Consider the following 14,139-nt stretch of genomic DNA (forward strand, 5'->3'; position numbering starts at 1 on the left):
ATGTATATGTATATATATATATATATATATATATATAGTTGTTAATGTTTAACATACATCTGAAGAAACTATCAAATACTCATTTAACATATTATGTTCCCCATAAATTGTTATGTGGGTCATTACATGGCTGTAGTTTTCCCTTTTTTGAGATACATTTGTCTACAATATGTGGTTGCTTTCTAAAAATTGTTAATACCTGTACTGCACATGTGATGTTAACTGAAAACTCTGTGTAAGCAAACAAGAGAATTGTTTGACAGATCTAATTAAAAAGTTCCTGGGTAGGTGGCTTCAAACATAGGTGTTGTTAGATTCACTGTCCATTTGTCACCTTTCGTGTTGCTCTCCTGACTTCAAGCACTGTTTGCGACAGCTCTAGTTTGGTGTTTCCACCTTCTGATTCATGGGAAAGAGTACATTTTCCCTTTCTAATGGTTAAACAGCTCTAAATAGGGTCCCATCAGTTCTGACACAGACCTCATACCCATCCCTGAAATCAGGGACCACAGGCATATGGAATTCACTTTGTCTATGTCTGGGCCATGTGGCCGTACTTGGACCCATGTGTGAAGTAGATCCTCTCAGAACATACGGTGGTACTTATGGAAGATAAATTTGTTTTTACAGTAAAGGGTAGTAGGTTGTTGAGAGTAGAACTAAAAAAGTATCTACCTGTATACCTGAATTTTCCAGCCTTTCCAGATATCAGAACCCAGTGTGAGTAGACAGCAATAACAGGTACAGGGAACCGTGTTATAAAGGGAAGGTAAAAGGCTATGTACATAGTTCAGGTAATGATACGAAGCAAGCCAATGTAATGAGTCCTGTATGACTTAGGGGGTATTTTTGTAAGTCTTTCCTCATCTTTGTATATTTATCTTCCTCTAAATTATCTGTCAGTTGGATTTACTTTGCAATTCTTTGTGATTAATTGGATTTCTACCTCCTCAGGCATCCAAGTCAAGAAGGCATCGTCAAGTCAAACTTGACTCTTCTGACTCTGACTCTGCATCTGGTCAAGGACAAACCAAAGCAATCAAGAAGAAAAGAGCCAAGCCAGCGGTGAAGTCAGCAGGAAGGAAGGTGTCTTCCAGGAGCAAAGGTATCTTTTAAGGTCTTACTAAGACCCAGAAGGGAGTTCAGATCTTATTTACAGGTTTCCTTTACCTTTATTTTTTTTACTAGGAAGGATTATAGACTTACTCGAGAACATCAGGAGATTAAAATTAAACAAATTAATTTCTTAGATTTTGGGGATCTTGTTGCTGAAAAAGGCCCTTGGAGTTAAATGTGTTATTTCATAGATGATGAATGTAGGCCCATTCAGATTAAATGCCTTGTTAGAAGTACTACAATATAGACAGACAGTTCTAGAATCAGTCTAGAATTATCTAGTGCGTACTTTTATTAGTAATTTTATGTGTGAATCAAACCTTTTTTTTTTGTACCAGGGATCGAACTCCAGTCCTTGTGCTTGTAAGGCAGGCCCTGGAACCACCAAGCTAAATCCCCGGCCCTGAATCAAACTTTTTGTGTCGAATAAGCTAATAAGTTAATGCATTCCATAAACCCTATTTTTCTTTAGGTGTATTAATTAAGCTCTTGTTGCTTTTCTTTGAAATAGCCTATTGGTAAAATTACCTTTGCTATTTGGTTCTTAGACGATTTATTTTAATACCCCTTTTTTAAAAAATTGCATGAATACTATTCACCATACATAAAATTAGAATTTTATTACCAGGCTTAGGGAAGAAAGAGCATTAGAATCATTAGTAAACATTTAATGTTTAATGCAAACACTTTCCTAGTGAAATTAGGAACACTTCACAGACCTCAAGAATGTGTAAAGATAATTTACAGCCTTTTAACATGTTTCCCCCATGTATTGAAGAAGTAGAGGGTAATTAACATTAAATACCTTTAATTTACTTCAGCTACAATTAAGTGTAATGGTACTTGCTTAAAGCACACTGAAAGTTCAGAGGAGATACCATATGTGTTAAGGGCAACCAAGAGATATTTAAGAGGAAGAATTTTTGACTTTTTATTGTTATGGAAGGAATCAGTAAGTGACCCACAGAGAGGCAACAGAATGGAAGTAAAATAACAAGAAGTTTTATTTGTTCGCAAAGGTCAGTCCCTGCCCATCATAGAGGGTTTTACAGCCTTGATCTCATTCGGGTGGCTAGGTTTCATTTTCACAGTTCACATTGTTGATATACAAATCATGGTGGCAGACAGATGTGTAGCACTCCTTTGTTGTGGGAGTTTATGTAGCACTTTTTGTTAGGGGAGGTTACCTTTGAAATTCATCTAGTTATCCTAGCCCAGGGGAAGGAGGCATGTCTGATCAGCAAGGTTAATGATGGTTCTTTACAATCTTGTGGTTTACAAAACTTTTGAGTGAGACTAGATGCCCCCAGTGTGTGTTGATTAAACAAAGCAACCTGTTAGGGAATGCCAGAAGTCATGTACATTGTGACATTTTGCAGGTATTTTTGTTAAAAAGGTTTCTCTGTCGTTATAAAGCTAGCATATAGTGTGAAGAGTGTTGTTAGACCAAACTCACTATAAATATTAGGAAAAAATCCTACATTAAATGTATCACAAGGGAATCTGAGATATAAAAGCCCTTGCCAGAATGCCCTGATCCTGGGGGGCAAGCAGGGTGCAATTCTTTGGAATCTCTTAATAGGACTTATGTAAAAAAGACTGGGGGGAAATAGAATTAATTTTAATAGTTACTAACAAAGACTCTTGATAAAGCATTTATGATTTATTAAAAATCCTCTAGCTTGGAGGGTCTTCAGACTGTTTTTGTTAAGGGCAAGAAACAAATATATTAGGCTTTGTGAGTCATGTAATTTGTGTTTCAACTGCTCAGCTGCCTTTGACAATACGAAAACAAATGAGTATGGCTGTGTTCCAATAAAAGTATTATAAAAACAGGGCCACAGCTCATCAACTCCTGTCGTAGATAAATAGAAAGTTATTTCTTTAATATGTCATTTTCTTTCTTTCATTCATTCATTCATTCATTCATTTATTTTTCCGGACTGGGTATTGAACTCAGGACCTTATACTTGTGAGGCAGGTGTGGCACCACTGAGCTAAAATCCCCGGGCTAATCTAATTTTTAAAGTTTGTGTGCACCTGTTAGACCATAAGGCACTTAAGAGTAGTATGTTAGAAATGTCATAGTTTTATTTGACATTGTTCTTGAAAAGTTAATATAATTAGACAAGAGAGTGAAATGAGATATAATATTAGGAGAGGTCAATGTTTGCATGATTTGGGAATGACAGATTTTACGTTTTCTGAATTATGTATACATTTATTTCATTACTTGTGCAAACATTACAATCCAAAGCAGAAAATTTAGGCACGGCGGTAATAATTCACTCAATTATCTTTGACAGTTTGCTAAACAATTATGTAAAACATAGCTTTGCAATATATTGACTCATTATAAAGTGTTTTAAGTAGGAAGGTAGAATTGATTTTAATAGTTTGTCACATTCATCTGTCTTAAATACTCAAGAGATGTGACAGGGAGTCCTGTGAGGACCCTTTATCCAAGCTCGCTTCTGTTAGCATCAAGCAGGGCAAGGGCAGTGGAGCAAGTATCGGAAATGCTCTGCCACCAGGGTAGGCCCTGGACTAGAGGAGAGCAGGGAGAGATAGGCGGGTAAGATTCTGTAACTGTCTCAAGCTCACTGATGACTTTCCTGGTTTGGGTGACCCAGTGGATGACAGTGTTATTTTGTGAGGCAGGCGCATCTTTTGTTTTTTTTTTGGTACAGGGGATTGAACTCCGGACCTTGCACTTGTAACACAGGTGTTGTGCCACTGAGCTACATCCCCAGTCCAGCAGTGTTATTTTGTAAAGTGCTAGAAAACTGAAGAACTAACTGGCTGTGGATGAATATGACAAATAAAACTTACAACAAATTTGCATTTTTCAGGTACCTGAATAAAATGTGGAGAGAGAAAATTCTGTTTACGTTTTGTACGAGTGTGTAGGTTACATTTGCATATATGTGTATGTTCACGTGAGTGGGGCTTAGAAGAGAGTGTGAGCACTACATTTATAATTCTGTAGCATCAAGACCGAGTCACAGAGAAGATACACAGTGCAGTAGCGGGAACAGGCAAATAACTGGTTTTATAAGAGAAGGGTGCTAACCTCTGCCAAATGCTGTAATGTATCAGTAAAAATTAAGAATTGAGCCAGGGATTTGGCTCGGTGGTTTCGCCACCTGCCTTGCAAGTGCAGGGCCCCAAGTTTGATCCCCAGTACCAAAAAATAAATAAATAAAATAAGAATTGAAAATGGAAGCATTGACCTGGGCGTGGTGGCGCACACCTGTAATCCCAGCACTTGAGAGGCTGAAGCAGGAGGATCGCTCTGAGTTCAAGGCCAGCCAAGACTATATAGTGAAACCCTGCCTCAAAAAAGGGGAGAGGGGGTGGAAGCCTTGAGAGTAGTAGAAAGCAGAGTAGCTGAAGTATAATCAGAAGATAAATAATTGGAGACTTAAGATTAAACTGCTTTTCTCGGAAGGTTGGGAATGGCTGGAAATGAGTTTAAGCTTAGAAAGGTACAGTGTTTCAAGGTGGGAGTGGTATAGGATATTTATATTCCAGTGGCAGCAAACTATGGCATGTGTGCCCCCCAGGATGTTTGTATCATTGAAAGCTCTAAAAGTTTCGCCATCACTGTTACCTTCCAAGAAGAAGGAAACAGCAGGAAAAGCTGCAGAAATGTGGAAAGTGCTGATGATCACAACAGTTTTTTGTTGTTTGTTGTTTGTTGTTGCGTATATCTGCAACCCATTGGAGCTAGCTTAAGCAAAAAGGGAGAATAAGGTTCAGAGGTATCTTTTAAGATCTCCAAACAGATCTCCAAACGTGCCTCTCTGGGAAATGGAAGCAAACCAGAAACGTGAAAATTTCCTGTCACTCTCTCCAGGGCAGCAGGCCTCTCTCTCCTGCTTTCCTTGATACCTCTGTTCCAGTGTGGGTTTCCCTACTTTTCCATGTGCACGTGGATTCTCAACTTACATATGGTTATTCAGACAATCATCAGAGACTAAAATCTCTGAAACCAAAACTTAAACTCTCAGAAGAGATCATCTGATCACCTCCACCTGACTTACGGCCTGATGTAGCAGTCACCTGTGGTCAGGGAAACAGGAAGGGTCATGTGAATGATCTTTAGCAACAAAACACCATTCCTGCAGGCAGATATCTCAGGCCTTCATCCCCATGCTACTTTACTTATTATGAGACAGAGAACACTGTTACTGGGTGAGGGAGTTCTGCTTAGCTTTTATTTCCCTGTGTTTGGAAGCAGGTTTTTCAGAGTGTGATTGAGGCAGTGTCACATAAACTTTTAGTGAAAATAAAGAGGGTTAGAAGCACTGTTTTCAGAAATGGGATATGGATCTCTGCGGGACTTCAGAAATTTCTGTAGGACATTTCAGAGTTTCCAGCTGAGATTAAAGACCAGGACTCTGAAATGATGGATTTTATACCTACAAATACGCTAAAGATAATTATCTGAAAAAAAAAAATAGGAACAAAAAGTTTAGTAAGATAAGTGATGTCACTGTAGACCTTCCAGAAATGATAAGGTTAAGCAAAAATTATGAATAATTTTATTCTAATAAGTTTAATAAAAGGAATAATATTAATTCTTTACAGGCTCTTTCAGAAAATATAAAAGGAATTATTGGCATTATAAGAAAAAAACTAAAGATTGATATCTCTTATGAGTATACATTGCAAAATCCCTTACAATGTATTAGCAAATCAAATAAAAAAATATATTAAAAGGACAGTCTGTTACTAGCCAACCAGGGTTTATCCCAGCAATGTAAGGTCGGCTTAGCATTAGAAAGTAAGGCAATTTCATAGCTCATAAAAGAGTAATAATGTCAATAGATGTGAACAAGATATTTGACAAACTCCAGTATCTCATCATGATGGAAATTCTGAGCAGCTGGATTCGGTGGCGTGCACTTGTAAACACAGCTACTTGGAATACTGAGGCAGAAGGTTTGCAAATTCAAGCCCCACCTGGAGAATTTAGCAAGACCCTGTCTCAAAAAGTATAAAGGGCTGAGGATATTTCTCAGTGGTAGAGGACTCCTAAGTTCCATTACCAGTACCGAAATGAGTAAATAAAAGCCTGAGATTAGAATTAGAAGGAAATTTACTCAGTCTGATAAATGACTTCTGTGAAAAGCTATAGCTAACATCATACGCAATGGTAAAACCATGCTTTCTTCCTCAAATCTAGAATAAAGCAAGGATACACACTGAAGTCCTAGCCAGTGTAGTAAGGCAAGAAAATGAAATAATGGGCATTCAGACTGGAAAGAAAGCAAGCATACTGGGCCTGTTTTCATATAAAATTAACTTTTCCATAGAAAATCCCCCAAAAATAGATATCAGAACTACTTGAGTGTTCTACCATGAAGCTGCACTCCCAGCCCCAAATAATTGAATTTAGCAAGGTCAGACACAAGGTACAGTGTTAATCATTTTTATATTAAAATCAGTAATTAATTAGAAATCAGAAGTTTTTTACATAGTACAATAATAGTACAATGGTACATAGTACAGTAGTACTGGAAATATAAATTACATTGGTATATGCGAAAATGTGTATGCTGGAGACTCCAAGCTGATGAAAAATCAGTAAGACCTAAATAAATAGACAGGTATGTTCTTTATGTATTAGAGGAACCAATATTAAGATGTCTCCTGATCCCAAATCCTTATGTAGCGTCTGTGAAATTTCAATGAAAAGTTCCAATGTAGTTATTCTGTATTAACTAACAAGCTTTTAAAGTTTGTATGGAGAAGAAACTAGATTAGCCAAAACAGTTTTGAAAAGTAAGTGAAGGTCATCAGAAATCTAGGCACCGTACCTTCTGTGAGACGGACAGGGAAATCAGTGGGGCAGAGAAGAGTGTAGAAATGGTTCCATACATGTTTGGTCAAATTTATTTTCAACCGCGGTGCAAAGGTGATTCAGGGGAGCAAAGATCGTCTTCAGTAGATGGTGCTGATGCAATTTCACACTCGTCCAAAAAAATCCTTGACCCCATCTCATCTCTCGTAGTTCTAAATGTTAGAAGGTAAAATTATAAAACTTGTGAAAGAAAACGTAAGGGAAACATGGGTTCTCAGATTAGGCAAAGTTTTTTGATGATGATGTAGGCCCCATAAACCATAAAATAAAATGTTGACAAATTGGACTTCCTCAAAACTAAAATCCTTGCCTTTGGAAGACACTGTTAAGAAAATTAAAAAAAAAAAAAAAAAGATATTAGCTGTGGGAAAATACCGTGTTTGCAGAACGGAGCTCTGATGAAGATTTTGTATTCAGAATGCACAGAGAATTCTTAAAAGTTCAATAATGGAAAACAACCCACCTGACTGAAAAGTAGATAAAACATTTCACCAGAGAAAATGTGGATGGTGTATAAGTGTACAGAGAGATGCTCAGCATCTTCGGTTATGGAGAAATGTGAACTGAAAGTGCAGTAGCGTTCCATTAACCCCGAATGGCTGTGGAAACAAAAGCATACAAGCCGGGCGTGGTGACGCACGCCTGTAATCCCAGCACTCGGGAGGCTGAGGCAGGAGGATCACTGAGTTTGAGACCAACCCAGGCTACATAGTGAATTTCAGGTCAGCATAGTGAGACCCTGTCTCAAAAAACCAAAACCAGAACAAAACAGAAACAAACGCATAAAACCAAAAGCTGCAATAACAATAGCCAGTGAGGATTCTGAATAAATGGAACCTTCATAAGTTTCTAGTGGGAATCCAGAATGGTGTAGTCACTTTGGAAACTGGTAGTATTAAATAAAGATAAACCTGGATTTGCTGTATGACCCAGAAGTCCTGTTCTTTTTATTTACCCGATGGGAATGAATACTTAACGTTCGTACAAAAATTGTTACGCAGAGTTTATAGCGATTTTATTTGTAGCTGTAAGAGCTGCCTGTCTTTCAGCTGGTGATTGGATAAACTGCAATGTGGCCATAAATGAGATGTCGCCGGCAATACAGGATCCTCCGATACATGGAACAACGTAGATGGGTCTCACAGCTATTTGCGAAGTGAGAGCTAAGCCATACCAAAAAACAAAAAACCTACCTGTGGCAGCTCTGTTTACGTGATCCTCTGGAAAAGGGAGACTTGAAAGGACAGGAGATAGAACAGTGGCTGCCAGAGACTAGGGGGAAGTGTTGGTTGCAGAAGGGCACGAGAGAAATTGTGGGGGAGATGGAAATGTTCTGTTTTGATTGCACTCGTGATTATACAGCTGTGCTTTGTGCAAGCTCCTAGAGGTAATGTATTTAAAGTGGCGAATTTTACTATATGCTAATACTTTGATAAACCTGACCAATAGTGCAAACAAAGTCAGAGATGAGGGAAAGATTTTTTAATTCATTGTATTTAAAAAATGAACTTCTGGTAGGTTGAAGTAGTTTTTCTAAGGCTAGTGAAATTTATAAGCTGTCAATAAAAAATACCGTATGTTTAAATAAAAATTATCACAGCTTGGGCCCAGGATTTAGCTCAGTGGCACCACGCCTGCCTTGAAAGCACAAGGTCCTGAATTTGATCCCCAGTACCAGAAAAAACCCAAATATTACAGCTAAAGATACATTGCCATTAATCCCCCTCAAAAAATCCTCTTCAATTCAAGCACGCTTATCCTTAACGTTCTTTTCACTTTCTGGATCAGTTCTGGAGGTCTTGTTTTGTGTTTTTAGTTGCACTGCTGCAGCTGCCTTGATGTCCTGAATTGATTGAGCGTGTTTACCTTTCATGGTCATTTTGACCTCAGGAAAGGAGAGGATCCTGTGAAAGCGTGGACCAAGGTACACCGCTAACGTTTCTGCAGGCCCACCTTCCTGTTGGATAGCGGGGCAGCAGCATTCTCCATTTTTTTGATCATAAACTCCTTAAAACAAGAGCAGACTTCCAGTGCTGCTTCAGAAAGTGGCCGGAATGATGGGTTAAGTATGTTTGGAGCAAAGGGGAAGTATTTTGAGGTAATGTATCTTTTACTGTATTAATTAAAAAAGTAATAATTAAGCATTCAATGTATTTTTTGACCACCCCTTGTAGAAACCTACACAAGCAGTTTTTATTAATAATCAGACTTATTACAAGCAGAGCAGGAAGGTAAAATTATTTTTCAAACACCTGACACAGCAGGTGTTTTTCTGTGGTTGAGGAACAAGTGTGAGATAAGGAAAGGAAAGTAATTACATGAAAGTTTCTTCCATCTTGAATGTTTGACAAGTATAAAATATCACTTGCTTTACTGCCATATTTTATTATGTAATATAGTTACTGAAAATTTTGTTTTATAAACTCAAATGAAGAACAGGCTCCGTTGCACAAGTGTTACTAAACTTACCTAGGGAGTCAGAATTTAACCCATGAGAAAGAGAAAAGTATAATTAAATATGATCTGAATTCAGATCTTTGATCATAGTTTTAACTGCTTCACTAACCAGTCTAATTACTCATCAAATATAAAAACTGAAGTAAAGCAGTAATTACCTAAAGATCCAAGTACAGTGGTTCAAAATGCTTTTGTTTGCAAACAGAAGTGTTTGGCAGAATTTTGTTCCTGTTTTTAAACTCTACATCGAGTGACAGACGTGACCACAGCCACCTTTCCCACACAAGCATGAATGTGCCATCTTTTCCAAAATCATGGGAACAAATTAAGTTCATGAACCAAAGTATCACCATACTTCATAGTTTTTTAGTCAAAAGTTCCTTTCTGTAAAGGCGAAAGACTAGTTTTTACTTCATGGTTTGTTCAAAAAGAAGAGTCTTATATTCCACAAAAAGCAAAAGATCTTGCAAAACCATTTGCAGCACGTATGACATTGTAAAAAACTCTACTTTTAGAACAGATTACAGATTTATAAGAAAAAGGCCACAACCCAGTAGAAAAATGAATGCAAAAAAATCCATACATATATGAAAAATATAATTTTGTTAATAAAGTCTACAAATTAAAACATGATTTTACACCTGCTAGATCAGAAAAGATTAGGGGTAAGTCGTCATTGATATTGAAAGTGTGTGAAGAGGTTAACATCTCCAAATTTAAGTGGAATAGTAAATTGGCACATCCTCTTCTGAGAGGAATTTGAAATTATCTGTCAGAAATTTAAGTCTGAGCTGGGCATGGTGGTGCACGCTTGTGATCCCGACACTGGGAGGCTGAGCAGGGGGATCGCTGCAAGTTCAAAGCCAGCCTGGACTACATAGACTGTATCTCAAAAACCCAAAAATAAACAAACAAGTAAATAAATAAATAAATACAATTTGAGTCTGTATGCTCGTTAACAATTCACTTTCCAGGAGTTTATTCCATCCAAATGACAGAACACATGAACAGATTCATTGCAGGGTTATTTAAAATGGCAGATTGTTAACAACTCTAATATACAGCAAGTTGTACACATTGCCAAGATAAAAAGCTAGAGAATTCCATAGATGAAGACAGCAGAGGGACAGTCATGAAAAAGGACAAGGTCTCTGGGAAGTATAGAGTGAGAGGGCCATGTTTCTGTGTGTTTGTTTGTTCTTGTTTTTGAGACGGGGTCTTGTTACGTGGTTCAGGCTGTCCTCACTGTGAACTCACTGTGTAGCCCCGACTGGCCTTGAAATTCGTGGCAATCCTGCTGCCTCAGCCTTCCAAGTGCTGGGATGACAGAAGTGTGTCACCACACCTGGAGAGAGGTTCATTTTGCTTGTGGAGTATAAGGAATGTGTTGAGTTAACCATTACTGATGCTGGGAAAATATGTTGAGGTTTGCATTGTGACCAAGCCTTAAATGTGGAATCAACTTGAAAATTACATTTGTGGTTAATTTGCTAAAGTTGAAATAATACACATGATTATTCCCTGATGTCCGATTATTCCCATGTTGTGTGTGATAAATACAGAATAAAGGATCCGTGTTTGGCTAATTTTGTTTCTCTTTTTCACCATTTTTCTTTGTGACAAACTTGAGACTACTCAAACCATAGGCACAGATATGTTAGTACCTAAAAATAGGTACCCTACAATGCATATTTCTATTTCCATTATTTCAGTTTTTAAACAATTTTTATGTTGTTAGAATGACATGTAAAGTTTTTAATGGTTTATATTTTTATTTCATATAAAATCATTTAAAAATATTTCCAGGTAACGTGCGGAATGGACGCAAAGAAGAAAAATCTTTAAGTTTGAGTATGCCTGTAATTACAGAGGAGGAAGAAGAAAATGACAGTTTTAAAGAAACAGGTACAGGTGAAATTTCCTCAGGCTAGGGAGGGAGATGGTTACTCTTAGAGCACTAAGGTTTAAACCCCGGAGAAGCATTGCATTTGGCCGTGTGTTTGTCTGACCTATTTTCGTTGGCTCATTGCTGAATTTTAAGATTATGCCACTAAATACAGTGCTAACAATAATGTGATAAGTGACCGGACACCTGCTAGGTACTCTGTCCCTTTCATCTTTTTAAAGAAGTCTTACAGACACAACCTGCTGTCCTCCCGGCCTGCTTCACTCTTCGTCCTGGCTGTCTCTCTCTTCTAGGAATCTTTTCTTTTGTTTTTCTCTGCTTAGCATCCCCTTTGTGTCATCATATCTGTTCTGATTTTCATGTTTTTGTGTCTTGTGTTAAAGATGGACACTTGAGTGGTTGCGGTATCTGTGTGGAACAGAAAGATGGACAGGGGTGATGTGGGGGACTACATCTCGGGTTCCCTCCAAGTGAAATTGTAATCTTAATCACGGTCTTTCTCAGCGCTGGCCTAGAGAGCTTTCAGATCTGGGACATTGGGCCCATGCCAATCCCAGGGAGGGCGCCCCTGTGAAACAACCTCAGAATATCCTAACTAATTATTAGTAGGGTTTAGGGTGACTAAGAGCTGCTACAGCAATAGATTGTTACCTCAGTATGTTAGCTCTTACCGTCTCAATGGAGATAGTTTTAAACTGCAGTATCATTTTGTAGGAAAAAAAACTTATTTGCATGTCAGGGTTATGACTCTTGGATTTTCATTCAGAGGACTGTCTTGTGTTTACCAGGTTGAATGTCTGTATATTTTAACGTGTTACACTTGATCTTAGCCAAAAGGCCGAGAAGCGATTGTATGCTTCAATGTATATTATCAGGTATTATATATCAATATTTTTCAGCACTGACAAATTTCTTAACTTTGTCTAATTTAGAGTTCACTGCACCCAAGAGGAAAAGAAAACACTGAACAAAGAGCGTAATGTGGAGTTTTAAATTTTGAGCTGACAGAAGAAAAGATTTATATTTTGTGTTCTGAACAGGAAGACTGCCAGTATTAAAAATAATTCTCCTGGAAAACTGAAAGTTACGTATTTGAAATGAGAGTAACACTGTTAAAGAGAGTGAGAATGTACTCTGAAATTTAATTTTTAACATTTTCTTTTGTGTAGTCTGCATAAATGGAGATAATTGCATTTAAAATGTAATAGAAATAATCTTAATCTGCAGGTTATTACTATTTTCTGTAATTTTTGTATTGTCTAAATACAGTTCTGGTAATATTGATGTTTCTGTTTTATTTAAAATTTTTCTTGAAAGAGTAATATTTATTGTATGTAAATGACTTTGTATCTACAATCTGGTAATGGATTTGCATATGATGACTGTTTACTAATTTGTGCATTGGATAGTTAAGTGCAATAAAAATTTTGCCTTTTTTGTTTTGCTTTTTAAATACACGAAACTTACATTGTCAGTATCTTTGCGGCAGACCATCTCCATAGCACTTGTGTGGCTCAGCCTGTCCATTTTAGCCACTTCCTGTCACTCACTGAGATGCGATGTCCGACACCTGTACCTTAAAGGAGGGCAGGTTCATCTTGGCTCACAGGTACCGTCCACGGTCAGCTGACTCTCAGGCGGAAACAACATGGCGGAAGGACCTGGGCAGGGCAAAAGCTGTTGACACCATGGCAGCGGAAAGCAGAGTGAGAAAGGAGTTGTGGAGGAAGATGCGTCCCTCCAGGTCATGCACCACCTCCAAGCAGACCCCACCTCCTATCAGAAGCTAGCCATAGGACCCCATGATCCAGTCACCTGCCAAAAGCCCTGCCTCTGCGTGCGTAAGAGCTTTGGGGTCATTCTTGATCTTATCGTACATAACACTGTCTTATAGTTAGTTATACTTTATTTGGTTTCCCAACATTTAGTATGGGCTGAGGAATAAATCTAAATCTGCAAATGTCCTATGAGTAAGAATATTTCTAATGTTGGCCTGATTAAAACTTTGATTTACTGACATTCATATTGTTACATTAGCTACTAAAAGCAGTCGTATCCCTTGATTTGCTTAATATGTGTCTGGCTAGATGGGGCAGTTTGCATAATGTGGACATTGGGTGGCGCTTCCAGGATTTCAGTTCTAAGATTGGAGCACTGAGGTGTTGACCCCCTATTGGCTTCTGCTGGGTTATTGGCTAGAACTTGGCTGATGAGTAGCTTTGACAAATAACTGCAGGGCTAAACAGGTAGAATCTGTTTTCCATTAAAGCCCTTACAAAATGGATGGTATCCTTCCATTTGGACAGTGAAGAAACTTCACTTCAGGACGCTAAGTGCCTCGGTCACATTGAGAGTAAGTATTGTGTCTGGGTTAGAGACCCAGTGTTTGGGCCTGTAGTTTTGGGCTCTTTTAAAATCAGACAACAGAAATGGGAATCCAGAGCAAGTACTTCTGACTATAAGAGTAAAACTCAAAAAAGAGTAAGGAAATCTTGTTTTAAAGCAGCTGAATCAATGCGGGTGGCTCTGATGTCTAGCATGTCATCAGTTCTATGATTCTGTCGTATTTATTTTTTTAGGAAAAGCTTTGTAGGAACTGTTTACCAGCCATGCTCCCAGATGGCCCAACTTGTAAGTGAACCTTTTCTTGCTTTTAAAGAGTTTTTGTTATAATGACAGATTCATAAGCTCCTTTTAAAAATCAATTTACATTCCCTGCATGGTTTAATGAGTGGTTAAATGAGTTGGTCTTGGTTAAAACTTGCACGTGGAATATCTCCCTTTTATCCCT

At 38.0% G+C, this 14,139-nt stretch overlaps 1 protein-coding gene across 1 annotated transcript in view; it reads left to right on the forward strand.

Moving 5' to 3' along the window:
* Positions 1–12,315, forward strand: part of Snapc1 (small nuclear RNA activating complex polypeptide 1) — a 22,304-nt gene extending 9,989 nt beyond the window's left edge. The window contains exons 8-10 of the mRNA XM_010605744.3: positions 955–1,105; positions 11,249–11,347; positions 12,281–12,315. Coding sequence (XP_010604046.1) covers positions 955–1,105; positions 11,249–11,347; positions 12,281–12,315 — 285 coding nt within the window. The remainder of the gene's footprint in view (positions 1–954; positions 1,106–11,248; positions 11,348–12,280) is intronic.
* Positions 12,316–14,139: the final 1,824 nt, after the last annotated feature.

This window comes from Fukomys damarensis, unplaced genomic scaffold (assembly GCF_012274545.1).
Source record: "Fukomys damarensis isolate Sample0158 unplaced genomic scaffold, DMR_v1.0_HiC HiC_scaffold_21, whole genome shotgun sequence".
NCBI classification, from domain to species: domain Eukaryota; kingdom Metazoa; phylum Chordata; class Mammalia; order Rodentia; family Bathyergidae; genus Fukomys; species Fukomys damarensis.